Raw genomic sequence first — 27,829 nt, forward strand, 5'->3', positions numbered from 1 at the left:
TCCGAAATTCAGATACTTTGGACAGAATGGATAATTATGAATGTAACAGATATGAGCAAGGACTAGAAGAACGTATGAGTCCATACAGAGCGATCTGGCCTTTTCTGTACATGGAGCCTTGTCCCATAAAAAACAGGTGTCTCACCAGAGTAGTTTATTGGCCAGTAACATTGCAAGCGTATCTATAGCTAAGCTACGTGATATTATTTGAAGAAAGAGCTCTTTTCAGCCGAAATGATTATATCTGATGATATCATCCCATCCGCTACTAGTATATATACATTACTGCTTTCTGAGCGCCGTTTTAATTTACCTCGTTTTAAATCCAGTTGTGCAATAAAAATCTTTGTTCCCGCCAGTATGTATCTTTTCAATGATTCCTGGTGTTTGTCTTACTTTGCTAGCGTGTTGTATGTGTAATATTTACTGTATGAAAATAGTTAAATCAGTTTATCAGTGTTTGAGCTGTGTACGTTTTACAAGAATTCACTCACGGGTGATAAAGTATTGTCATTGTCATTCCGAGAGGTGTTGTGTCTTCCTCCACTTCCCGGCTGTTTTATGTTCATGTTGACCATGGCCTAGATTTTCGAAGCTCTCCTAGTGCTGGGATAGTCGGACGTTAATGTTAATGTATGACACTTACGACAATCGTAGCGCTAAGAGAGCTTCGAAAATCTAGGTCCTTACCTGTATCATTTTCATGTCCCATTTTCATTCATAACAGACAAAAGATTCCTTGCAAAGACTTTATTTCTTGAGTCTTCAGTTTTATATACATTGCATACAATCACATAACATGCACGTGGGGCACGTGGTCAGTAAGTAGCATAGAGCTCTCACCACAATCCAGTCGCTCGTCATACCGAGGAGAATACAAGGTAGCATGACGACAGCACAATCTTTGGGGTTTCGTTCATATACCAGTATAATAATTAACGCCACTGAAATAATTCCCTCAACAATCTCCTCAAACATTACGCATCGGGTGGCGTTACACAAATAAAAACAAAATCCATCAACAACGTATATTCCGAAAGTCCATTCTCAACTGGATTACACATGCGGTTTGTACTGACTCGATACGAACGGAGAACGAGACAGTTAACATAGCCGTGTAGGTCTAGAGCAGTTACATAAACATCCAACAACAGTCATGCGTCCACATATCTATATAACACAGTACGCAGGCCTACATTGAATCAAGACACTATACATGTATACACATCTGTCACAAAAATCTCGTTGGCTTGTCGTTTCTGAGCACCTTTCATGGTCAAGGGGGGGAATATTTAATACATAAATTGGCACCATTTGAAATAGTTTGATTCACATGGAGAACACTGTGTTCAAGTTTACCATTTATTTGGCATGCAAGTATGATGTTTCAGCTCACAACATCAGTACACACACTCACGTATTCTCTCACAAATACAAGATGGCATTATGGCAATATTTGGCAGTGTGGGAATACTATCATAATAAATTACACTATTATGTCCTTTCCGAGAATTCTCTCCTCGAGTGAGTCGTCCTGGTTTAATGTGTAACTTCCTGACGTGGTTGTACTGCCGTCGTCATCATGGGACACATTGGAAGACTGTCTGTGGTATGACAACGGCCTTGAGTAGTTGTTGGGCCTGTCCTGGAAAGTGCTGAGGCCTTGACGCAATGAATAGTCACGTGATGTGTCTCTGGGACCGTGATTTCGGGTGAAGTCACGTCCTTCCTGAAAACTGTTTGTGTGTAAAAACCTGCTTGGATTGTGTCTGGGATTCTGGAAGCCGGGGCCTTGCTTCATCGGATACGGACAGAACTGGTCGAACGGATTGCCTTCATGATGAGGTGCGCCCAACCGTCGGAGATGCATTTCTAAAATTACAAAGATATATATTAGTATTATCTTCACCATAAACATTAACTATTCAGTGTCACAGATCGAACCATAAGGCATCAACTTGATCAATATATCTGAGCAGCATTTATGTCAGTCGGTAACCTGTTTAGGACTAAATGCAGATTTAAGTTTCCGTTTAGTTTCCCAAGACAGGAAACAAAGGGGTGTGCATTTCCCGAGGCTGTTTCTGCTTGACCTGCGTTTTGCCAGGACACATTATATCACCTGCCAAGCCACGCTGGACATTACTAAAGGCTGTCCATCATTTTGCCAGAATGCATCATATCCCTGAACAAACCACGCTGTACACAACTAAAGGCTTCCAAGGTCATCTCATTAAGTCTCCAATGATCACAAGGTCGGCGTTTTCAGTCCAGAATATCCTCACCTTCGAGGGGGTGGTTTAGTAATCACTTACGCGTGTTTGAACTGACACCTGATTTGATAGCATATGCAACGAGACTAAATCTGCTGAGACTGATGCCGACAGAAATGATTCATGATGATTCTTACGTACCAGTCATGTCTTCACACTTTGAAAATCAGTGAAAACATGTTAGGCACAGTAAATACTGAATCGCCTCATCTCTGTTTAACCGGGTTACTATGTCCTACCTTAGTACTGTACAGCGAGGAGGTTGGAACTTATTTTAAGCAACCACCCTATCATTCGCGCACATGGACATTTAATCCACCACACAGCACACAAATCAGCAATAATTACTAGGTTAGATGACAGAGTCACCAAGGAAATGTTTCTCCCATAAATAGGAGTCACCGGGAAGAGTGGGATAAGATCAGCTGCGGCCGAGCGTTTCTCTAAGCCTAAAGCCGTCTATTGTTGGTATATACCAACATGTGCTGTCTGGTCCAGCTTTTCAATAAACTGGCCAAAAGTGAAGAAAAGCAGAAACATTTCAGTTAATGGTCTGTGATTACTATAACGATATAGCACATTAAGCATATGCCGCGTACCAATCAGTTATTTCAAATATAAAAGAAAAGCTCATCAGTCGATCCTATCAGAACGAGTGTCTCAGAGATGATGCACAAACGCAGCGACCCTGTTATTGTGGATCACTTGGAGATTAAAGCTCTGAAAGACTGAGCCAGCCTTCCGTTGCTAACACGGTGTTCATGGTCAGTAATGAAACTGACACCTGAAAAAATGAGTTTCTAATCCTTAAAATGTCTCAAGATCATCACCCACAGAGAGAGACACCCGTTCTTATTGCAGACTGCATGTATTCAAGGAGCTTACTTTTATCTGGTTGGATGTTCACTTCCTCCTCGCTGCCGCCTCTGCCGCTGTCGCTGGGAATTGTCTCACCAGAGGTGTCGCTGTGAACGTCATCCAGCTGAAATGTATGAATTCTTCATAACTAACGTTTGATCTAAATGTCAATAAGTCAGGGTAATGGAGTATAATGATTCAGATTTCAAACTAACTCGTCACCACAGCTGCTTACTCTATAATGACATGAGTAAACATTCCAGAATGCTACGGTATTGTGGTCGCGAATGAACAAACGCGAAAGAACCATGATTGTACATTAGATTATTAGGACAGGAGACATTATATCGGGGCTAGTAAGATAAATTACTGTCATGTGATGACAGGGTTAATAATCATCTATCACAATAGGAAACAAAGACGAGCACTGCACCTTTGGAAAAAGATTCATTATCAATTTAACACTGCGGGGAGGGCAGGGCAGTAAGGAAAACAATGTGGTTCAATGACAAATACCGCATAAGCTCTGCCAGTCGCTGTCTACGTAACTGACTGTTGTACTGTATGGATGATACGTACTGGTAGTATTTTTTCCGCTTCGTCCATGAATGTCAATCTGGCGTTGTTGATGATGGTGTCTCTGGGTTTGGAGCCAAGGCTGTCATCAATGCTGAAGCTAACTTCCTTCTTCTTGAAGGACTGGTCTGTGTGCTTGATTTGTTTCTGTTGACCGTTATGGACTCCACCAAATGGGGCTATGTGTCCACTGTCGACCGTGTCCCCTGTCGATAGATGCGCAACCTCGGTTTGATCTGCAGTGGGGATTTTCACAGACGCAACATGACCGTTGAATTTGGAAGCGTTGGTTGATAATGGTGGTGATTTCCGTTTGTCAGTCCTGAGCACAAAGCAGATGGCAGCAATGATGATGATAGACAGGATAATAGTTGCCGCAGCAACAGCAGCAGCGATGATCACATACTTGTCACTTTTTGTGCGCACTGGTGTGAGTGCACTGGTGTCGTTGTCGAACTGCACATCAATAATCAGGTGAGTTTCAGCCTTCAGTTGAGGAGTTCCTGAATCGTGCACAGTTATTGTCAGATCGTATACCATGTCGTTCTGCAGTTTCCATATGTTGGCTACCTTAGTCTCACCAGTGTCACTGTCTATGGAGAAAGCATCATCGCCGTTGCCGTTTGATATCACAAAACGTAGAGTAGAGTTTTCGCCGAAGTCGGCGTCGTATGCAACAATCTTGCCAATGACGGAATCTTTTTCTGGGGACCTCGAAATAAAAACCGTGTGATTGACAGTCGTAGGAAATAGAATTGTTGGGACGTTGTCGTTTACATCAAGCACTGTAATGGACACTTCCGAAGAGTTCGTCTTGGGAGGAGAGCCTTTGTCCCGCGCTAACACTGTGAAGATGTATCTGCTCTTTAATTCTCTATCCAATGACTCTTCAGCAATCACGGTTCCATTGGCGAATACCTTAAAAGGTATCATACCATCTGGAGATTCTGCTATGAAGTACTCAATTTCACCATTAAGACCGGCATCGAGATCTGTGGCGGTGATATTTCCCACTATAACGTTAGCGTCCATGTTCTCTACCACGCGGAATTGAAACAGTTGGTGAGTAAAAGCGGGGAACTCGTCGTTGATGTCGCTGATGTGCAGCGTCACCTCGGTCGTGCCTGTCCTGGCTACCATACCCTGGTCAATGGCAAGGACGTGGAACTTTATCACAGGTGTCACCTCTCTGTCAAATCTCCTGTTAGTTGTAATGATGCCGGAATCATATTGGATTCTGAAGGATGGTTTCTGCGTATCTTCCACAACGAAATATCTCAGACGGGAATTGTCCCCACGATCAGCGTCATAGGCCGATACAGTCAATACGGAAAATCCAATGGGACTGTTTTCTGGGATGGACACGTTGTACTGTTTTCGCTGAAACTGTGGAGTGTTGTCATTAACGTCTGTTACATACATCTGGAACACGGCGGACCCGAACAGTGGAGGGTTCCCTCTATCCTGACACATGACACTCATGTTGTACGAATACTTGGATTCCCGGTCCAGAATAGTATTGACTAATACTTTGTATCCCTTCCTGCCTGACAGAGGCTCCAGAGAAAATGCATCGCTGGAAATGTTACAAACGACTTCTCCGTTCTCACCAGAGTCTGAGTCCTCAACCTCTACATATGCCACAAAGAAGCCCATCCCTGCAGCCTCCGAAACAGTGTTGCCCGTCGTTAAGGTGTTGATCCTCACATGGGGAGGGTTGTTCCCCGAGTCTAGCACTGTCACAGTGACAACAGTTTGGGTCATGAGAGAACGGTATCCGCTGTCAAGAGCCTCCACGATCAAGTGATAGGGTGTGTCTGGCTCATACACAAGTTTACCGGCCACTCTAATTACTCCCGTCACTGAGTCTATAGAGAACAGAGACTGTAACTTTGCTGACTGCAGATTGCTGAACTGGTATCTCACTTTGCTATTGGAACCCAAATCCGGATCAGTCGCTGACACTACCATGATCGTTGAGTTGACAGCAATGTCTTCCTTCACCATGACATCGTAAGACGAGTTTTGAAATCGTGGGGGGTTGTCGTTTTCGTCGAGAACGTTGATTGTTACCGCGAGAGTCCCTGTTTTCGGTGGTGAACCACCGTCAGATGCCACGATGTTGAAAGAGTACTGATCTTTAACCTCGCGGTCAAGCGACTTTCCCAGGAGGAGATTTATCACGGAACTCCCATCGAGGTTCTTCGTCGTGGTCAGTGAAAACATGTCTTGTTGCGACAAATCATATGACTGAATGGTGTTATTAAATTGCGAGTCTCTGTCTACGGCACCACTTATCTTTAACACTGTACCGACGCTAGCTAATTCTGAAACGTCCAGTGTCACCTCTGTTGCGGGGAACGTTGGAGCGTTGTCGTTGATGTCATCCACGTAGATGAAGACGGTGGCGATATTGGAGAAAACGGGAGAGTGAACAGCGACATCAAACTCAATGCGACAAGCGTCGGTGAAGTCACACAGAGTTTCACGGTCGATACGACCTTGACTGTATAGTTTTCCAGAATCAGGGTCGATGCGAAATAGTTTACTGGGGTGACTGTCTTTGTTTAAAATCCCAAACTTTAAAGTTTCTTTCTCCGCCCGTGAAAGGTTCTTGAACATAGCACTACTGTCTGACACGTTTCCCACGTAGGTATCAAGGTTGATTTCTTCCGGTATTCTCAATATCAGATCTGGGGCTTGTCCAAGACAGTGTCCACACAGGAGAGTCAGGAAAGTAATGAAACTGACGCTCTGCATGATGACTTTTTGTGGTGGCGTCCCAGGGATCTTCTCGTTCACGTCAAGCATCCATCACACCACGGCGTCCAAACGCAAAGTTACTTCTGAAAATGTAATGAAACATAAGTTTAAGTTCACACAAAAGGTTAAAGCAAGCTAAAGTTACGAAAGATATTGTGAATAGAACATAACCCGATGATGCTCAGTCTGCTAGAAATAAAAATGAATTTAAAGGTTTCCAACTATCACGTTTGTATCACGTTTTGAAGAGTACACACATATTTGTGAAAGAAACACAACGAAACCCTCTTTATGTCATATAATAATGTAGACAGTTTCGTGTTTTGTTTAATATTTCTGATACAGGTATATCACCTTACCCCCCACATGACATAACATCATAATATGCACATGCACATCCATCCACCCACACACGCACGCGCGAACATACAAACACCGCCATTCAAAAATGGGAAAAGAAACCTTGTTGATCTGTCAGTGTTTGGATTGCTTGATCAACAAGCCGTTGGGAAGCTTGTAGCCATGTACAGTAATTTAATGGCTATCAGCGTGCTGGGTTTTCTGACCTGGACGTTAAGTCGGCGTGGACACGGTTAGTGGCTAACATGGGTTAGCTATTGTTATAACGTGTACATAAGATTGTATCTACTGGCAAAAATATATAACCTTACTGTGTGTCGACTGCTAAAGATAAGGAGTAGACAGTTTCCAAACAGATACTGTACCACGAACGAGTCTACCGCAGATAATCAGGAGATCACATCGACACGTTTTGCTTGGGTCCCGATTTCAACAAAACATTCTTGTCCATTATCAGCCTATACACTAAGTGAAGATCTGCATGAACGATACAACCCATAGCAATGTCCAACATGAATTTAACAACATAAAAGACTAACCTAACGACCAGCCTCGGTCATCAAAGACAAATTTCTGATCACAGACAGGTAACCACAATGGGGATAATCAAACGTAAAAACGGCATTCGTACAACGAATGTCGTCTTTAGCTGCACAGTAGGGGCGAGCGGAGCAAGGTCAGGGGGATACACCGCCTCGTTATTTGGCGACATTCGGGTCGTAGTCTTGGCCGTAAAAAGTTGGTGGAAACATTAACGACTTGCACAGTGCCATAGAGTGAGAATGTGCTATTCAGAGCACCTCAGTCAATTGATGTATCACTAAATGGACCATGTAGATGAGAGCTACTAAAGCAGCTAATAAATAGTAATGACCAACAGTAAGGATCCATAGGCGAAATCAGACAGAAAAGGAGATCAGCATTATGAAAATTTTTGACAATGACGCTTGGTTGTTCATGTGGCATTGTGGTGATATTAAAATACTCCCGTATATAGGCATGAAAAGAAGCATATTAATGCACGTGAAATGCGAGGACTGTGAAAACGGTTTTCGAGTCAACACAAACGAAATCCTTCCTCCACATCAAACAATGAACGCTCCATCGCCGAGCAATGGATTTATGAGGAAAATGTGAGGTTACTTTTTAGGCATTGTATACAGATTCTGTGGCAGAGGAACAGATGGAGTAAAGAAACATTCGCGACCAGATGTTTGGTTGCCAATACCTTGCTTTACTGAACGCTCAGGTCATGAATAAATAGTATCGTCTATCCTTAGAAAGGACCATTTCTAGATGAGGGAGTCTGTTATTATTTTTTAGAAATTAAGCTATTATAGTTTTAAGTCTTGAAATATATGTACATAAGTATTTGCAACATTTCACAGATGGTATACTTCGGTTCGACGTAAAGATTATTCATTAGAACTAGTGTAACACATTAGCACGAAAACAAATACTAATTACTTAGGCTGACAAAGCCGATAAACACCTTCATTAAGAGAAATTAAGCGAATGTCGCAACAAGCAGGTCCACTAGTTTTCAATTGATAAATACCAGTAGTAAATAATCACAGTAACATTTTGCTAGAATGTAGAAACGACCATCCGGAAAAAAACACACCGCGTAAATACATAACTTCTGCTGAAAAAATTACATAACTTCCTATAAACTAACGTGTTTAAAAATGCGGCGTTGACTACTCACATTGATTGCGAAGGCACACCGTATATCCACTTACAGACGGAGGTGTAGTGTGACAATGAACCCGTGTATCCGTGCTTCCACAGCTAGCCACTTGTCATGTACACTGAGACAGGGGAGATAATAAATACACGACCACTCAAACTGACACTTGGTACGTCACTGTCCTGAGAGCCTGGGACAGGGGAGGATATGTCACTCCAGGAGAACAAGCCCTACATACATCAATATAAATGTCATATTGTTTCACGGAAAAATAATAGCTTCAGGAAAAACGGAGCGATGGGTAGAGCGATGGAGAGAATGAGTAATCGGGATTTGTGGGTGAGTGTTCTCTAGCCCCGGGACATACACTAGTTTTAACAATGGATTGAGCCAACAGTAAAGGCACTGTTCTCTCAAACCCAGGATTAGTAGCATTTCCTAGTTGATATCATGTTGATCGTCACTGTGACGTAATGGGTTGATCGGGAGGTCGTGGTCCGATGCCAAGCTTTGCCCTACCAAAAGATGGCGTGCTTCTTCTTATAAGGACAGATTTTATGGATGAACAACGGCACAAAAGTCTTCATCAACCGAATAAAGAAGCTGTTCATCAACAAAGTTTGTACTTGTATGATTCACACACTTATAAATATGTCACTCAAAGACTACTTTATGTCACCCACCTTAGTGCTCACCATTAAGGTGATACATGCATGGTATCTGTTCAAGGTATGGTGTGTACAATCAGAATTATATTTAATAATCTAAATAAGCATTACTTGTACTTGTAGCTACCAGCGTACTGTCTCCTCTGGTTCTTGAAAACACGCTTCAGTGCCAAACGACACACCTTCACGTAGAAACCGACAAAGTTAAGGTCTTAAAACCCTCTGTGTTTGCCAAATCCAGCTTAATGAATGTCCAAAGATCACGGCTGTTCACCACACGCATATTTTATTTTGTTTTTAATTCGCCTGTATTATATCAGTGAACATTTCTTGGCATGATGCAGACTGATTCACAGTGTAGTGTCCACGTGACATGTGTGATTCAGTCATCAAGATCGCCTACACGCCATGGAAAAGATTTATAGCTGAAGCAACATCTGACAGCCGTCAGTCAACGCGTCACCGCGGTACACTGACATGGGGCGTCGGGGAACCATGTGACGTCATCACCGACACAATAAGCTTATCTTCACACCTCTGCATAAATTAATATTGCATAATTCATTATTGGCTTTTGAAATAATAACAAATAAATAAAAATGTGCCTGATTATGAACATAAAATATTTTGGTGAAGATAAACAATGTGTGACGGCAATTGACATCTTAATCCTACATATACCCAATATATAAATGTCACCACAACTTCTGTTTAAGTGATTGTGCACCCCTTCCCCTCAATAAAACATAGAGACCCCTAAATGTTTCTTTACGCGTACAACAAAGCATTGTTCAAACATATTACGTGTAATAGTCCAATAAAACCAATGACTGGTTGACGGATTAACATGTCGACCTACTGCTGTTTTCAATGACATAACAGAACCAATTGTCCTGAGTATCTATATCGAGGTCCTCATTATCTACGAGTGAGGTCCACCGCAACCATGAGCGGGGAAGTTGATTGATCACATCGTCGCACACCGTGTACGTCTAAAGAAGTTTCCGCCTCATCGAAATGTATCCGTTCCATAAACACTATCTCAACGCCAGAACAGTATCGTACAGCAAGTCTGTCTCTAAATCTGGAGTCTCAGTACATGAGTTAGCTATTGAGACTGACATACGTAGACTGACATACGTAGCAACAATTTCTAGAGTAAGTTCTAGAGTAGGTTTGGTCATTATACAATAAATTTGCACTGTTTGTTTGTTTTTGGGGTTTTTTTGTTTGTTTGATTTTTTTTTTGGGGGGGGGGGTGTCATTTTAAGCTTAAGTTAATCAAACAAAACTGTTGAAATAATAATTTTACAAATATAGCATTTTTTCATAGAACCATGAATGCAGTGATGGGCTGTATAGCCAGTTGAAGGTCAGTATGAGAGCATCATACTGACAATCATACGATCAGTATTACGCCAGTGGTCAAGAGTGTTAAATGCAAGATCATCTCTGAACACGTCCGTCTCAAATGAGAGCGGGTGTATAATCGCTTACTGTTGCTAAAACTCATAAAAATGAACGAAAATAATTTAGTAACAGTTCCAACATTTTACAACATCTATAAAATGCCAATGCACAACAGCTATGTTTTGACTTCCCAGCAAATAATCACCATGTGTATGTCAAGCATGAGGTAAATTACTATTACATACCGCAACAGAATCGCGAGTTTTCTTTCTGACGTTTATTATGGGGGTAGGACATGTGGCTTGTCTCATGGCCAACACATGGCGAAGGACTACGACATAAAGAATCACAGATGGTCCTCTACGACCAACAACACTGACGTTGTAACACTCCTTCCTATGTTTAGTTCTACGTCAGAAACTGGGTGTGTTTTGTACCGGCGTTTGTAACGTGTCATCATACAGACAAATGACCATACACAAAAAGCTGGACTATAACGACTCACCTTGGGAGGCTGGGTATATATATCCGACGTGACCAGTACAGTCAAGAGGCTACAGGTGTGAAGTGAGAGTCGGGTCGATAGAAACCTGGCTATACTTTGAACACGTAATGGTTGCACTCACAACCTTCAAATTATCATACAAACTGTTTGTATGCTCCAATTACCACATGGTCACTTGAGATCAAGCAGAGACAAACAACGGTTTAGACAACCATATCTGACCACTCAGTGACTCTTGACCACGCGGCTCCCTTGGTCACGCCCCATTCTGGTCTGCGTCCCTAATCCCTTTGTTCAAAGCAGGTTGTTTTCTTAAGCCAAGACGATTGTTGACCATGTGACCAGGGAGAGGGCTTATGCTTAGCGAAGAATCAACTGACAATAAAATAACATAAACTGCGTAATCGGAATAACACCTTTCAAATGACAGAAATAAGACTGTTAAAATACGTTAAAAGTAATACAGCTGCTTGAATTCATCTCTCATTTATTGCAAAACATCTCGTCAAACTCTCATGTCAAGTCAACGTTTGATATACCATGTTGTGATTATCATTGTTGACTCCACAAATCAGCCCGGCATTAATCATTACTGTCAACTGGTATTGCCACGAGGGAACCTTCTGAATTACCACAATTTCTGTATCTCACTTTTGTGATAGTTTGCTACCAAACCCATTCACACCTACACACAATGTTGTCACTGTGACACTCGCATTTAGGATCAATGTGTATTTAAAACAATTGTCAGTGCACGTGTGTATATAACTATTACCACTGCTGCAAAGAACGCTATGCCTCTGTGTCTATCCAGGACGGCTTTTGTATCAACCAAATGGACCTATTATTCACAGTTTTTAGTTCCTTAAGTGACCTGCTGCATGGTTGAATATGGAACACGAACTGAGGCGTGCATTAACAAATGTTTGATACGTGTGAGACCGCCATCCATCAGACTGGTGACAGTGGGGCTGTCATATCACCATTCCAGTGAGTAACCTACTCAATACACGACCCCCTACTTCACAGTTGAAGTGATATTGATTAGACCTACTTGAAAACTTGACTTTATTCTGTGACATACATGCGCCCAGAACTAATTTATTCAGATCGTCTAAAGGTTTATAAAACAGTGTTATTCAAAATTATAAAATACATATTGAAATAGTCACTGGTTAAGTAAGTGTGTAAGGTTATTCTTCTCCGTACAGTTCGTCCAAATGCTGAGTGAGGTCTACATGTAGCACATGCCAAATTGTTTACCGGCTCCCTGGAGCGGTGGCAGTGCACTCTCCAGTCACCAGTCTAAACAGTCATTGCACAACAGACATCTGTCAGACATGTACATAAACAGTGGTACAGACAGACACTCATACCCCGTAGATGGACAAAACTGCTGGACTGCACGCACTTTCATGAACTCAGCACTGACCCGAATTCTGTGATACCTCTCATGTTTGACACAGGGAAGATATATTGAGGAAAACGAATAAGGGAACACCTCCTCACTTGAATATACGAAATTATAATTTTCCTGTTGTTCCCTATTTGGTTCTCTCTTTATGGGTGTTAGTGGACATCATGATGCAGCTCTGTTCAGTTTAATATCGCATGTGACATTAACTACTATTCTACAAGAAGGTCGATGTCTACATGTCGTGTTACTACAGGAAGGAAACATGTCTGACAACGAGGAACTTTCCCACACTATAAATGGTTATTCGATACATGCTTTGTTTAACACCTATGTGGAAAGTTACTATGAAACCTCTGCTGAAAGAACCTCTTATCATATGATATTCATAAGTGTAACCGATATAGTCCAACGCGTCAGTGATTTATCTCATGGTAGTGAGGTACCAATGGGATGTCGATGAAGTGCAAATGGGAAACCGACAATGAAAATACGGGGCTTAGAATGTCTTGTTTGCAGGACTTGCCATAAGACATTCTGCCGCAGTCATACTGATTCATAACCTTCCGTTTAGGAACTTAAAATCTTATCCTGGAAAAGAGATTCACGTTATCCGTGCTTTGGGATATTATATAACATCATTTCCATCAACAAATAATTCCTAGACAGCAAGGTTTGGTCGCTGAATCTGAGCATACTTGACACTTCAAATCACTTACGATCAAAATATTAAGACCTTAGTATACAATATGTTCCCGGGACGTTCTGACTGGAAGAAATGGTTGTATTGAATACAACATGTACCATACGCGGTCACGGGATGCCCTGCCGCCAGGACAGTACTTTAGTCGTTGACTGATATCTCAAGTGCCTCTCCTTTAGATAAGGCACGAGCCCCTTCTACGTGCCTGCATCAATGGTTGCTTATCTTTGTCTTTCACTGCGTCCAACTACTGGGTAAATGTTTCTCACATTAAAGGGATATCAATGGTCATTGGTGAAACGCCAGGTGTGCTGCATTGCTCTCACTCAAATACTAATCTTGCTAGTTTGCAAACAACGACAGGAGAAGTGTGACTTGAAATCTATAAGTGATAGTATTATATTTCACGATCGGGTGATAAACAGTTTGTCTTCTGGAAATTAACTCTTGGATATCGTTCAAAGTGGACGCATGTCGGAGAAAAGAACTAGAAATGTACCCCTGGTATAATTTAGGAAAGATCTTTGATCCAAGAACTCATTGTGAAATTGAGTAAAACTGAGCCTGTGTTCTGTAAATAAAGTCTGATATGACTGAATCTTTAAAACGAATGACCCTCCAAATGAAACCGTTCACTGTCACATTACTTGAAATTATCATGTGATATGTTCATCTTGAATACCTGTCGTTATCATGCAGCAGCGACGGACCACAGTCATTACTAGTTGTCACCAAGGCACAATGACAGCTGTCAATAACCACACTGAAATGTATTCCCATATCAATCAGCTAGGCTGCTGTAATCTCCGTCTTCCACGGTAACTCTTTGATGTCGGTCAGACTAATCAGGACCACACTGGTCAAACCTTCCAAATACTAATCACTGGAGAAACCATCCCTACACTAATCATTGGTCAAGCCATTTCCCTTCCTATTGTAGCTCCCGTATGACCTGCAGGTGTCATTCTCCGTCACAGAAATCACGCTGATATATATGTTACAGTCAGAATGTGAAACCAGTCATTTCGTCAAATGACTAAGTGAAATTTCATGAAATGAATTATATATTGATTGTTACACACAATGGCGCGAAGAGGCTGACTCTCTTAGTCATTTGACGAAATGACTGACTTTACAATCTGACTGAAACCATTGAAGAACAAGTGAAATTAGCAGTGCGTCATTTAGTGAGGAATGTTTAGGAAGTGTACGGTAGTATCAGTCTTCTAACTTGAAGGTTTATATTCCGTTCTACAGCTACGTCATAGCTGTATCCACCTACACCCAGATGCTTGATGCACGTTCTCGTGTGGTCATGTGACAGTTCCCCTTTGATCCATCCTCCCAATCCCTCACCTGTCAGCCAATCTATCACATTAAGGATGGGGATAATCCACGGTAAACACACGCTATGTTCTCCATGCATGGGCCGCCGGATCACCCCGACCAGGACGAAGTGCTGGTACTGCACAGACGAGGGTGAAACATGCTGAAGTGTTTTCAGCAATAGCGAGGATAATACCGATGAAGCGACATTCGTTAGAAACATTAAAACAGATTCTCCGCTGACGAAAGATTATGACGAATACAACACTTCTAGATGGTTTCGTTCATGCACTATGTGAAGTATTGCCAGCATAACCTGCTTGAAGGGTAAACACAAATCACATAGGACTCTATAACCCGTCGACAGACAGAGAACAGAGACATTATTACCTGTGTCAGTAATCTAAGTATGACCCTTCTGAAGAGGCTTCGAGATTCCCGAGGGGTGTAATTCCAATGTCAATTTCTACGTCCCCGGAGTATTTTTCACGTTAATGAAGCAATAGAGTTGATCTCTCAAGTACACATAACGATAATAAAGGAAGGTATTTCACTAGAGTTTGTTTCCGCAGTCTGTGAAGTTGATCCCTAACCCTCCCACATAATCCCCAAGTACTTGGTAATGCGATACAAAAGTCCTCTGATGAATAACTCCGAGCCATGATTTACTACAGAGACCTTGCCTGGAGTGGTCATTCATTTTCAGACAGAAGATTTCCAAAGGGACAATACTGAGAGTCATTCCATTGTCATCGAGGATCATGGGATTTAACTGCAGAATTAAGCACTGTTATTTAAATCAATTTCTCAAATATGACACCTTTACTACACCATGGGAACATGCTGCTAAGAAGCTATTGGAAATATTATAGTTCACAGGTATTGTTGATTATACCATTAAGAGGAAAGCCATGTCTGTGTTTCCTTTTTCCAAACAGAATGTCATTAATTTGAGCCATCTGTTTAGATTGACACACTTCCGTGTTGTAAAACCAGCTCAAATAGACAGCTCCAGCAACAAAACATAACCCAACTCTTTGAACAAACGAATACAGATGAAACTTTTCGTAATATGTCTTCTCCAAACACGAGATATTACAGCCGGCATGTTGCTCCCGGAACAGAGGGTGCAACTTCACCTGAGTCGTGGAGAAATATTCTTACATTAAATAAAACCCGTCTGACTTGAGACAACCTGAATAAAAACACACGGACATACCTTGTAGTGGAGGCGAAATGAACACATCCGTGGAGAAGAATATTCCTTCATCGCCGCAAAGTAAATACATTTATGTTGGATTTGGGATTATTATGCGGATGTTATTATAATGCATGCCTCCCTCTGGAGCCTCAGCCAACTCGAGTATAAATAATAAATGCATACACTTGGAAAAGTATGTATGTGGCTTCCGCCCATATTTGACATCCATTGTGGGATTCACTTTCAAAGTGCATTGCGAGTGACAGAAATATGTGCAGACCAATGGCAAAGGGTAATTAATCACAGCAGTGTAATGAAATCCCCCAATGTGAAATAGACACTTCAATAATATTCTAGTCCGAGTCTTACACTGCCCCTGAGATTGTAGATAGAGGATTCTGAAGAAAACCGCAAAACATCCAGATAACAGCATAAATTTGAATAACCATCTAATTCAGATTTCAGCCAGTTGCCAAAGTGTGGGTGTAAATAATATAGGTGTTAACTGGTGTGGAGGTGTCAAACACTACTGAACATTTCAAAACTGGTTGGTTTGACTGTGTCTGCAAGAGACACGCACATCCTTCTAAGTGTCATGAAAATCACGAGTTATATTCCTACACACAATTCGCTAACGTTTAAACAAACGTCGTACTTACAGATGAGCTGTAGTGTCCGTGACTGAGATCAATCTGTTCGCGGCCTGCAGATGGACAAATGTCCGTCGGTTGCAATACAACCCGGCGATCTGCCACAACCAGCGTAGTCGTCTATGTCCAGCAACCGTGAGTAAACGACTCGGCCAGTGCCGGCACAAGATATGTTTGATATCACAATATTTGTAGGAAAACAACAAGCGGGAAAGGTAAACAGTGCGTCTGCCTGATTGCTGCACCGTCCAACTGAAGGCCAACCAGCAAGTGGCTATTGACTTGGGAAAAGTCTCCTTTTAAGCGAATAAATTCCCCGTGGTGTAAATACAGCAACATGTACACCTAATCTGTCAATAAATTAGAATAAAAGGCTCTCATGATTTATAAAAAATGTGCGAAAACTTTGTACTTCGACACTGACGGCCCATCAGCGAGAGGTCCGGCTGTCACCCCCCATTTCAATAACGGTGTAATTCGCAGTCGGTAGCTGTCACTCGCTACCGTGCACCCCCCGCCACTAACATTTTCCTTTCCCTTGTAATTCCCACCAGAACCGCCTGACCCTGAATTACGGGTTTAAAAAGTCCTGATCAGACACCCATGGGTAACAAAGGCCCCCCTCCCCATCCCCAGAAATTAAGACAAGGGGCTGTCCCACCGGGTGCCTCAGTCGATAAACTCACACTTAGTAAACCGGGTTGTGTAGGGCTCTAACAACATAACTTGTCACTTTCCCCATGGCGTGTCAGTGTTTCACACAATCACGTATCTTGCTGGGTGCTGTTTTGTGCATCATGATAAATATTTATTGTGATTAGTTTCATTACATACACATTCTTTCAACAAGAAAATAACGTAATTACAAACCACTAGAACCGACATTAAAACTTTGTGTAGGTTTCGCGTCATGAGGACATTTGCTTACGGAAGGAAAACAAGATTAGCTCTATGTGTGACCTATTGTATTTTATACCCTGAAAGTCATAACTGGCAACGCTATCATAATAATATGAAATGTATCGCACATTACGCTGCTTCGGTAATGCATGAGTTCTTGCTTGATTATCATGACATTCTCTCATGACCTTAATCTGAATTAGTATGACACCCTTCTGCATGGAGAATGAAGTGTAAGTGTCAAGAATATGGCGATGAGTAGAGTTCAACACAAAGCTAATTGCCATTTCAGGTAGTTCCCGTACCGCCGTCTTGGGAATGGGTCTCAGCATCGATTTCACTCGTTGTACAATTCATTGCTCTCGTCAACGTGAAGCAGCAACCGGCTTTCGACCGCAACATCAGCTGATTTTAAGGAAGGGGTTATTTGGAGTTAATATTGCAGTGTTTGAGGGAGAAAAGACCAGGGTTAAAGAGATCCAAACACGTCACTGTTACTTCGCAGTCATGTACTAATCGAACCATTACTTGCGCGTGTTGTTCTGTACACATTTAAGACCTTAATTCACAATCGTTACAATAGTTACAAAAGACAAGACTCATGTTTCCAACACGCAAAGAAATTCTTTACAACACATTTATCAGAATATCAGAACAAATGGTAAATGCTATCTTACGTTCCCGATCATAAAGACAAACCCTGAAAAAACCGGACTAAATTTAGGTACGATCTCTGATCCCGCACGCACCTCGAATCAGTCGAACCCTGAGACAATGAATTGTTATATTCGTGTGAAGAAGCGAACAGTAAGCTTGTCAACTTATTGAATTTCTCTAAACAAGACCTATTGTCACATTTCACGCCGAATTGGTCAGATTGTTTGGGTCATTAATTCGAGAAGCCTGTAATGATATAACGTATATCGCCTTACGCATTCCCCCCTCAGAGCAGCAAACAACGCGTGAGTGAAGCTGCTTTGCTTGCGTGCATGGCTCGATGTGGGTCTGCCATGGAGGGCAGGTCTACAATAGAGAGCGTCCCCACCGCTACACCCCAATGGGGTGTCACTTGTTCAAGATAGCACTTATCGATTGTGTCAGCTACACCTAACTAGACTTATCGTATACGACTGGCCTGACATGCCATATATGTGTTGCTACTTGTTACTTATGACAAGATGTAATCGATGATCAACTTCTATACGAACATTCCTGTCACATTTCGCTACAGATTCAACCCGTTTTATGTACTTTATAATGACTTTAGAATCTACCCTGAAATTGTGCGACAACTGAAATAGAGACTACCTTCGCGAATTTGTTTCTTCCGTGAAATCGCCACGTTCATAATTATTGAGGCTTAGTGAGTGTTAGAGGACACGTTATTTGGAAGACTTCATCTTAAGAAGGACACTTCATTTAGGAGATCTCAAAATCGATAACTTAAGTCATGATCCTTACAAGGGTACATCATGGCGTGACCGACATATTGCTACCGTCACGAGAGAAACAATACAATATTCATGCACAATGTTCCAACTAGTGAACGTGTTGTACTTTCCACTGAAGTCATCTGTGATACACACAGGGAATATTCAGGAGGATCATTTATCGGTTCAGGAAATTGTCTGTATTTAACTTTGACAAGAATTCAAATAAACGGATATTATCTGCTTGTGAGCGATTATTTTCCATATCATTAATACAGTGTTAGGATTTAATGGACTAATAACAGTGGATGTGTGCAATGACAAGTACATAACAAATGCGCGTTTGCATTTCCTATAAAAATATCTATCTCGTTACTAGAATCCATTGTCCTCATCACAAGCCCTATATCTAATGTTCAGAATGCGCATTGTGATTATTTTTTTAATTATTCCATTTGTTTTAAATATTAATTCTTGCAATCTCGACATGTTATCGATTTCTTGTGACAAATGAACATTGCGATCATATGTAATTAACAACGGTTGTTAACTGAAATGAAATCCGATAGTCTCCATTCAGCGAACACATGCTTTATTGATATACAGAACAACTCATAAATACCATACAGCTATACCACTACATTCCTTTCCCCTATCATGTACGTAAAGCACTGAAGACTACATTTAACCCATCATTGTTGACTTCATTATACAATAATAGTTATGCATCACTGCCTTTTGGTTGTGGCGTGTGTAGGGAATATGGCACATCACTATTTACTCTTTAGAAAGAATTCTGCTGAAGGGTTTAGACGAGGTAATCATATTTTAATGGTAAAGAAGAAAGTACAACATATATTGATATTGAATGTAGATTTTATAGTCACTGTTATGGATTAGATTATATTGAAAATGTATTCTACTTATTGTTGATACGTTCATCATTTACCGGTTCATAAAAAGGTATATTAAATGTTATGTTGTATATACACCACTGGAACGAACTTGATGTACTGAAATTGCCAATCAGCTACTTTATATTTTGAGAATAATTTATACATGTATATTGCTCGTAAAAGATAAACAGAAGTTGTTATACCAACATTTGCAAAAAGTTGTATTTATTTATCTGTTATGGTGCTTTTTGTAATGTATGTATGTATGTATGTATGGATGTGTGTGTGTGTGTGTGTGTGTGTGTGTGTGTGTGTGTGCGTGCGTGCTCTGAAAGGAAGAACGAATATGGAGAATATATATGTGTGCCCTCTACTGCTTCATCCAGCCCATCAGAAGTTAGTATTCTTCAGTCCATACGAAGTTTTCACGTTTCTTTTGACTATTGCTGTACTCTACTTGATATGGCGTCGTATTCTTTCTGTCTGACCGCTCCAACAGTTCTCTGAGTCGACTGCAGAAATTGCCCCATTGCGAACTATTGCATGGCAAGTCGAGTTGGCGACACTGACGAGATGTTAGTACTTGAGATCAGTATGTAGGAAGTAGTTTCTGTTGTCGAGATTAACTGGAGTCAAGGAATGACCTGGACCCCGTTTCACAAAGCTCTCATAAGTCAGAGATCTCGTAACCCTTCCCGTAGCATCCTATGTTTCAGTATAGGAGGTACGGATGCTACGAGGCGAAGTTTCGCGATCTTTGTAAAACGGGGCCCAGGGTCGTGATTAGTGTACACCTTGACAAACACACGCTGTTTATAGTTGCACCCAGGATCTATCCACATGGTGACCAAAGGAAACACTTGATTGTATACTTAAGTTAGTATTCAAACTTTACTTCATATTATCTGAAGAATTGTGATAATTTTATGAATATACAACTTATTTAGTCTGTGAAAGGCGACAGGTGGCAACAACATTAGAATCTTTCACGTATCCATAATATTATCATCATCACAACTTCTAAAATGCCCACGAAAGAACTTATATGTTAGCCTTCGTTGAAGATAGCTTTGAGTTAGTTTGTACTAATATGCTTATAGTTATGGGTAATTAGTTGTAGTATGTCTCACGTTGGGCCTGCTGTTGGGTACTTAAAGTGTAATAGCCGTGTGGTGGGAAACCACGTCGAGATGTATACCGCCTAATTGTCTCAGATTGTAGCATAATTGGATTCTTCGGCTGAGCGGGTAGTAAAACATTCGAAACGTTTCATTCTTTTTTATCATTATCGTTAATGTTGCATGGTGGCAGGGAACAGTTATTTCTCTGTAGAAGAGATTACTTCGTGCCCCTGTGGAGCTGAGAGTTGTATAAGTATAAAGTTACATAAGTGTTAGCAGCAGGTTCCGATCGTATACATTGACAGCATGCTTGAAGATGACATAGTGTCGTAGAAAGAAATAACTCCATCCCTCGTAATTTGCCATGGCATTTGGGAATGACAATGAATTGGGTATAGCTACAGGAGGCAGCGACACGGTTAGCTACATGTTCGTCGCCGAAGGAGGGATGTGCAGCTATAACGGAAGTCTTTCACTCCTCGGCTGTTCTACAGCAGTCCGACTGTAGATATTTATGCGAGACGGTCTGAATGGAAAACACAGGCGCCGATAAATGATAGAGATTCTTTTGTGAAATTAATTTTCACTCAAACGCCAGTTTCTGTTTTGTACGCACTCCTGTATATAATTGACAAACATACCTCGCGCACATGTTGCTAGTTAAGCGATATAAGAATTCTTGTTGTAGCAAAAAAACGAACCCTTGCATCTCATGTAATACACGAGACCCTGCATTTCCCCGGCGGTGTGGTCTATCCCTCTCTCATGTACCGTCCTTAATCTGAATATAACCATCACAGTACAAAACTTTCACTCAAAAGACGTTAATGTGTTCCACGCATTCACGGCTGCATTGGTACATTAACTCAAGTACTACCGTCTTATCTTCGCATCGCATTTCTTTGAAGCACCCCGCTTCTTAACAACAACAGCATATGCTGCCTGCTAAACTATTATTGTTTTGCACATACCCATTGTTTTTTGCTTGTTCTTTGACCAGAGGTCACCAGTTCAAAAAGACCGTGATAATTGTTATATCTACCCATTACATACTCTTCACACCCCTATTTCCCACCTATGCACCAGCGTGATTTGCAATCAAAGCAACCTCTCGTCTCACCTGAGTAATCAGGCATTGTTCCAGCATCATGTCCATCACCTAGCAACCAGCCAGGTGAGGTAAGCCCCAGCGAACGCCGGCATCTCGGGGAGGGGGGATTTATGATAATGGGATGAATAAACATTATCGTAAAAGAACAAAACGTTGTTTGTTGTAAGAAGTAAGCCTTGACAAAAGTGTGGGAATGAGTTCGTTATCTTTTCATGGGAAAGTCGGATAAACAAAAAGGACCTACACAGATACTGGATTCGTAGATAAGAAACTATTTCATCTGTGCGTCACACAACTTAGGTTACGCAAAAACAAATGCAAACGTGAAATAACAATACAGTTGAGCTTGCTACCATATGAACATATGGCATAACTTAAGGTTATAATATTTGCAGACATTAAAAACTAATTAGTTCTTTCACTTAAGACTTGAAACACCTAAGACGTGAAAGAAGACCACAAGACTTAGAAGCAGCGTCACAAAAACCTTTCTTAGCGCAAACATAATGTTAAGAACAGCAAGGAATGAATTAGAATGTATACCCCATGGAATCTGATATATTATACTGAGGGAAAAATAGGGGATCACATGACAGGACAAGTGTTGCTTTATCTTTTTCAGGTTTCTTCACTAACTTCGTGTAGCTGGTGAAGAATCTTGGAACAAATAAGGGAGCAATAGTGATTTCATGTGATCCCTTATTTGTTTCCGTCAGTCTTTCTCTGAATTGTATTGCTACACAAAGAAGCTTTATCTTGAATTACATTTCAATGTCTAGTATGCTGTCCGAGACTAACCAGTATTATGTGGTATTGTATTACACATACAGTTTGTGCTGAAGAAGAGCCAGGTTCATGCACACTGAACCACGCGTTTCACATAACATCAAGAACATCGAATGTTTTGTAACTGTCCACTGTAGAGTCCAGAATGAGGACTGGCTCACATACTACTCGACAATGATCGTGTTTGGTAAAATCCAAGGCCCGCATCGGATGAAAGCGACTCTCAACAAATCCGTTAGTTAGAGGTAGGGGAAACTCTTTTTACATCAGATGAAATAATTTGTCTGCTTTACCTGCCAGTATAAAACGTTAAGCTTAAGTCAACAAACTAGTTCAATTGAAAACCCTCTCTTCTCACAAAAGACGGTCTAACTCAATATTTATAGTACCAGCTTTCAATCACACGGCGCACGTAGCAGGGAGTATATTGGACATAGCTAATACTGGCTCACTTTATAGGAGGCTTTGGGCGATAGGCATGTTATCAAGTACGGAAACAGTTTTTCAGTTTCCTCTTGGTTAATTTTACGTCCCCACAAATCTGAAACTCAGAAAGTTATAGTGTTATTATGACTAGTGAGCAAGCTGGTACCTTCAGATACTCTACGACACGTCATATACACAGACGATTTAAAGCTATGAACCTCCACACCTTCACGTCTAAAACAAAACGTTTCACGATGTGCGCTGTGCCTTGACACCTTCACTTCTAAAACAAAGCGTTTCAAGATGCGATATGTTCCTCGACACCTTTACTTCTAAAACAAAACGTTTCAAGATGCGCGCTCGACCACGCACCCAAGTGAATCGGGCATCCAATTTCTCCGATTATGGTTAATGCTTTAGTTTCTATTTTCCCGACAGCACGGAGAAACGTTTGCGATAAACCCTCGCCAAACATTAGGATAATTAAAATCATCCATCTAGGATATTTGTCAAACTATTAAATTAAACAACTACTCCCTAATATCACCGTTATTGGCACCTACACACGTGGGCGATTGACAGAACTATTGGATGCATTAATAAAGGTGACAATTCCCAACGTGAAGTGAGCTTCTCACTGGGGTTGTCGAGTTGTCGTGAGTACGTATCTCATGCATACTAGATGCTTGTACCACATCGGGAACACACTCGCATATACAGAAACCTACAATAAATATTGTTTGATTGACATGGATGAGTGTCGAGTTACAGGTTGGTATTTCACTGTTGCCGGGTGCCTGTCACCGGTGTGTCATCAGGTTACCGCCTCCACCTGGTGTCAGTTGCAAGTCGATCACTCGCGATATACACATCATCAAGCCTTGACCAGCGTGATTGATGACTTCCCTAAATATTGTCAATATACCATGTCCTCATTACAATACAGGTCAGCCTATTATTTCTGGCCGCGTTGCCACAGCCGGACACATGTGTACCATCTGTACACTGTACTACCGACCTTCACTCACTGCCTGCACTATACAACTAGGGGGTGCATGTATTGTTTTTGACACAGACTGCGCCTTAGTGTCGGCTGTCGTGCTGACAACGCAGGTATGAAAGGCTCCCGATGAAATATGTCTTGGCAAAAGGTGGATGTTACACACACGTGGGGGAACTCGCAGAGCAGTTGAAACATTACTGATCAATGTCCATATACAGTTGCACACTGAATACGTGAAATGTTATGACAGCTGCAGCAACACCACCGTGACGTATACTGGAGTTCTGTTAACCCACTGTTAATCAAGAATAAGGGATTCTTTAACCGCACTGATCCAACTAGACTGAAATATCTTTAAAACGTAACACGTCACTATGAAGGCGTTAATTAGTACTTGAATAGTACACAGTGAACGTCCACGGGTCTCCAGATATCAATCGGTGGTACATCTGATATGAGTGTTGCTATCAACGCACACATTACCCAGTCAGTTGCTGTGATCAGTATTCAACGTATTTGCTTTCTACGTGATATGAATAATTTACACTCGATTGCAAAATGTTATGTTTCAACAGACAGAGCACGCTGTCGTTAAGTATGCCGATGGCGAAATCTACATTCGGAATATGTCAGTCACAATATACAAGGTATACTGATGTAACTCCATTCGCAGACACACATGTCACTGTAATTGAGACATATCTTTGTGTCTCGCAGTTACGGTCAACCGTGAACCCCCCGTAAGATACATGTGGCATCAACACATCCAGTGTACGTTATTTACAACAGGAATTGGAGGATGTCAGCCACTGTGACACGAGCTGTTTGGAGCACGTCTTTGGGATGATCGCTTCTCGTAACTACTCTAATCCATGGCAGTTTCCACAGTACTTCAAACACGAAACATAGTCCAGCCTACACGAATTGATTGTAATTATACCCTATGTCTCATATTTGTTCAAATCCAAGAAAGGAAATTCGTTCTTCTTCCATTCATTTTACCGATTTGTAATTACGTGTAAATCACTTTCAGTAATACGACGTCGTCAAATGGGACTTATCGCAGAAGAGCAAACATAGTCTAATGTACTGTTCCGTAATCTACGTAACGAAATGATAGGTCAGTGTTTTTCGCAGATTAGGTCCCTTTCTCTCGTAGTCTTGTATATGTAGCATCTAATCTTCCTCACAATAAAGACGTGATACGTCAAAACGGCCCATGTCCATAACAGTATGACTACTATGAGAAACCGTGACAGATCTGTCTGGATGATTAAAACACGTCCCCCCTCCCCTCCCCCCCCACCACCCCAACATTTCTGCCGTATGTGTGCACCATCTTCTTGTGTCTAAATCCTGAGCCAGTGACTCGCGACAGAAACAAGTTAAAGCTTCACCCTAAGAAAATATAATACTTTATGAATAACAACTTCTGTTTTTTATTATTATGATGCGATGTCTCGGTAAGGAGCTATACCGAAACGTCGCATCATAATAAATACAGAAGTTGCTATCCCCGCATAAAGTATCACATTTTTTATTATTTGTCAACTTCTAAAATGCCAATCAAACAGATGACATTCACCCATCACTGCTGTCAGTTTACGATCTTCATAAAAACTGTAAAGAAATGAAATGTATATTTGTGTTTGTTGTCCTGGTTGTTCCAAGTTCATGCCATATTTCATGGCGTTATGCCCCAGGCTCGTGAAACACCCATCCGTGATTTGCAATATGATGAATTAATCCAATGGATACGTTTTCCTATTACATATTGTTTTCATAGATGTAACAGACTCATGTTCTATATTATACCAACTTGCTGTTTCAGACACGTATGTACAAAAATGCATGCGCATACTTTGTATTTACAACCTATTTAATGACATGGAACTAGTAGATCTCCTCTACCCAAAGTACTGACAATGAACATTTGGAAGAGAACAGTATTTTGTCGAGAATAACCACGCAGACCTCTTGAGCCCAACACAACAATGGGCCTCAAAATAGTAGTTTTTGGCCCTAAACAGTGATCTAAATATTTCGATTTGTGTGGAACTATCAGCTATTAGTCGGGCACCAGGGAGTAACTATAGCGAGAAAATACCCTTCCCTCTTGAGTGCTCTCCAGCTACGTGCTCTCCAACTACAAGTGTCTGTCTGATGTTGCTTGGGGCTGGAATTTGTAAGAACTGGGGTTCACTTCAACACTTCGTAATTTTTTTTTAAAAATCTGGACGACCAGTCCCCAATGAGCAACTAATAACTGGTTAGATTTGAACGTGATATGTACCCAGTTAGTTGTCTATATAGACTCTGTTCTGATATTATTTTTGATAGTGTGATTAAAATTACCAAAATTACGTTAAAATTATCAAAACAAACCCATTGCTAATGTTAGGTTTGAAGTTGTCAAACAAGGGAACAAACACAGCCAACAGACAAATCATGCCACAGTACTTGTGTCTGGGTGTCTGCTGATAATTAATCACCAATGATATCCAACATGAGGATGTTGGAACTACCGTCTCATGCACACGCACGCACGCGTGTACACACACACACACACACACACACAATGCTTGTATTACATTCTACAACATTCACTGGACTTTAACTTTCTTGTAAAGTGTTTAATATATTCTGACTGTTGTTTTCCGAAATGACGACGTCACACATGTGTGTTGGTAAATGTAGATATTGGTGCGTCAGTTACTCTCCTAACGTTGAATTACACTTACATGAAGCATGGATACATTCACGGCTCAGTATGCATTTCTTTTACACACATCCAAACAGCGTTTTTCAATCCCAAATTTATGTTACAAAATTTATTAGATTTTTTCTATAAGCAAATTACTCGAGTCAATACACACAGTTTTCTTGCAATGATAGAAATATATTTTTATCTTCGATATCTACAGATGTCATTTATCTTATCATCAGTAAATATAGTATCATAACACATGTCAACGAGTTGAGAGAAACAGTGTGTGAGAGAAACGTGCACTCGGTGTTCCTGTTCGGTATGTTCTATTTTGTGGAGAGAATGTCACAGATTGGATAATTACATTTATTGTTTACAATAACACTGCTGCTTTGACCTGAACAGTGAACATAAACGTCATGCAAGTATATGCAAATATGTCAACTCACCTGATTATAGCTATATGATGTTGCCACCGAATCTGGCTACACTTGCCAGGAATCACAATACAACGTTGATATCGGAGTACGGCAGTTGTAACTGATAACGCCAACAATCACCTGTAAGGTAAACGAACTTAACACGGTCCACAGGTATATCGTTTCACAATCACAATCCAAAAGAGGTCTGATAAAGCTGTACTGCAGACATGCGTCTATCACTCGCAGAGAACCGCTTCTCTCACATGGGTCGCTGTACCATCAATGACACGGGTAAGGCTATCGCTTGTCACGTAAAGCCGAGCATTGGTTAGAGCGCCACCTCGCGGCAAACTGCTATGTCGTTGTGGGGAGTGCTTTCATACGCTGCCCGCCTCAGAGAGGGAGAGTCCCTCAAGGGCTCGCGATAATTATATTCTAGCTAGTTCATTTCTTTCATTAAATGGTTGCTGAGGCGGAAAATTTCTTGTATCGGAGCGTCTGTGTGGAAATGAACACGAGTAAACAGGACAGGGCGAGGAACAGTCCGTGGGGTGGGAAGAAAGGGTTTGAAGGGGGCGGGCCCAGCTCTCGGGTTAGGGTTACAATCTGTGTGCAGTGTCTTACGCGGGG

At 41.3% G+C, this 27,829-nt stretch overlaps 1 protein-coding gene across 2 annotated transcripts; it reads right to left on the bottom strand.

Annotated features, from left to right (window-relative positions):
• Positions 1–735: 735 nt before the first annotated feature.
• LOC137274191 (protocadherin gamma-A4-like) lies at positions 736–27,507 on the bottom strand. 2 transcript variants are annotated; one of them, XM_067807239.1, is made up of 4 exons: positions 27,227–27,507; positions 3,711–6,553; positions 3,159–3,255; positions 736–1,872 (listed from the first exon to the last, which is right to left on the bottom strand). In XM_067807239.1, exons 2-4 carry the CDS (start codon positions 6,516–6,518, stop codon positions 1,487–1,489), a joined length of 3,291 nt encoding a protein of 1,096 aa, XP_067663340.1. In that variant the 5' UTR covers positions 6,519–6,553; positions 27,227–27,507; the 3' UTR covers positions 736–1,486. The 2 variants fall into 2 exon arrangements, with proteins under 2 accessions (XP_067663340.1, XP_067663343.1); XM_067807242.1 differs by lacking the exon at positions 27,227–27,507 and adding an exon at positions 8,539–8,613 and having other exon boundaries at positions 1,367–1,872.
• Positions 27,508–27,829: the final 322 nt, after the last annotated feature.

The sequence above is a fragment of the Haliotis asinina genome, chromosome 2, assembly GCF_037392515.1.
Source record: "Haliotis asinina isolate JCU_RB_2024 chromosome 2, JCU_Hal_asi_v2, whole genome shotgun sequence".
Lineage (NCBI taxonomy): Eukaryota > Metazoa > Mollusca > Gastropoda > Lepetellida > Haliotidae > Haliotis > Haliotis asinina.

Coding starts and splice junctions, on each gene's coding strand:
- LOC137274191 (XM_067807239.1), bottom strand. CDS start 6,518: ATGCTTGACGTGAACGAGAAGATCCCTGGGACGCCACCACAAAAAGTC. Junction 3,256..3,710: donor AAGCGGAAAAAATACTACCA/GTACGTATCATC, acceptor CATACATTTCAG/CTGGATGACGTTCACAGCGA. Junction 1,873..3,158: donor GAACATCCAACCAGATAAAA/GTAAGCTCCTTG, acceptor TTGTAATTTTAG/AAATGCATCTCCGACGGTTG.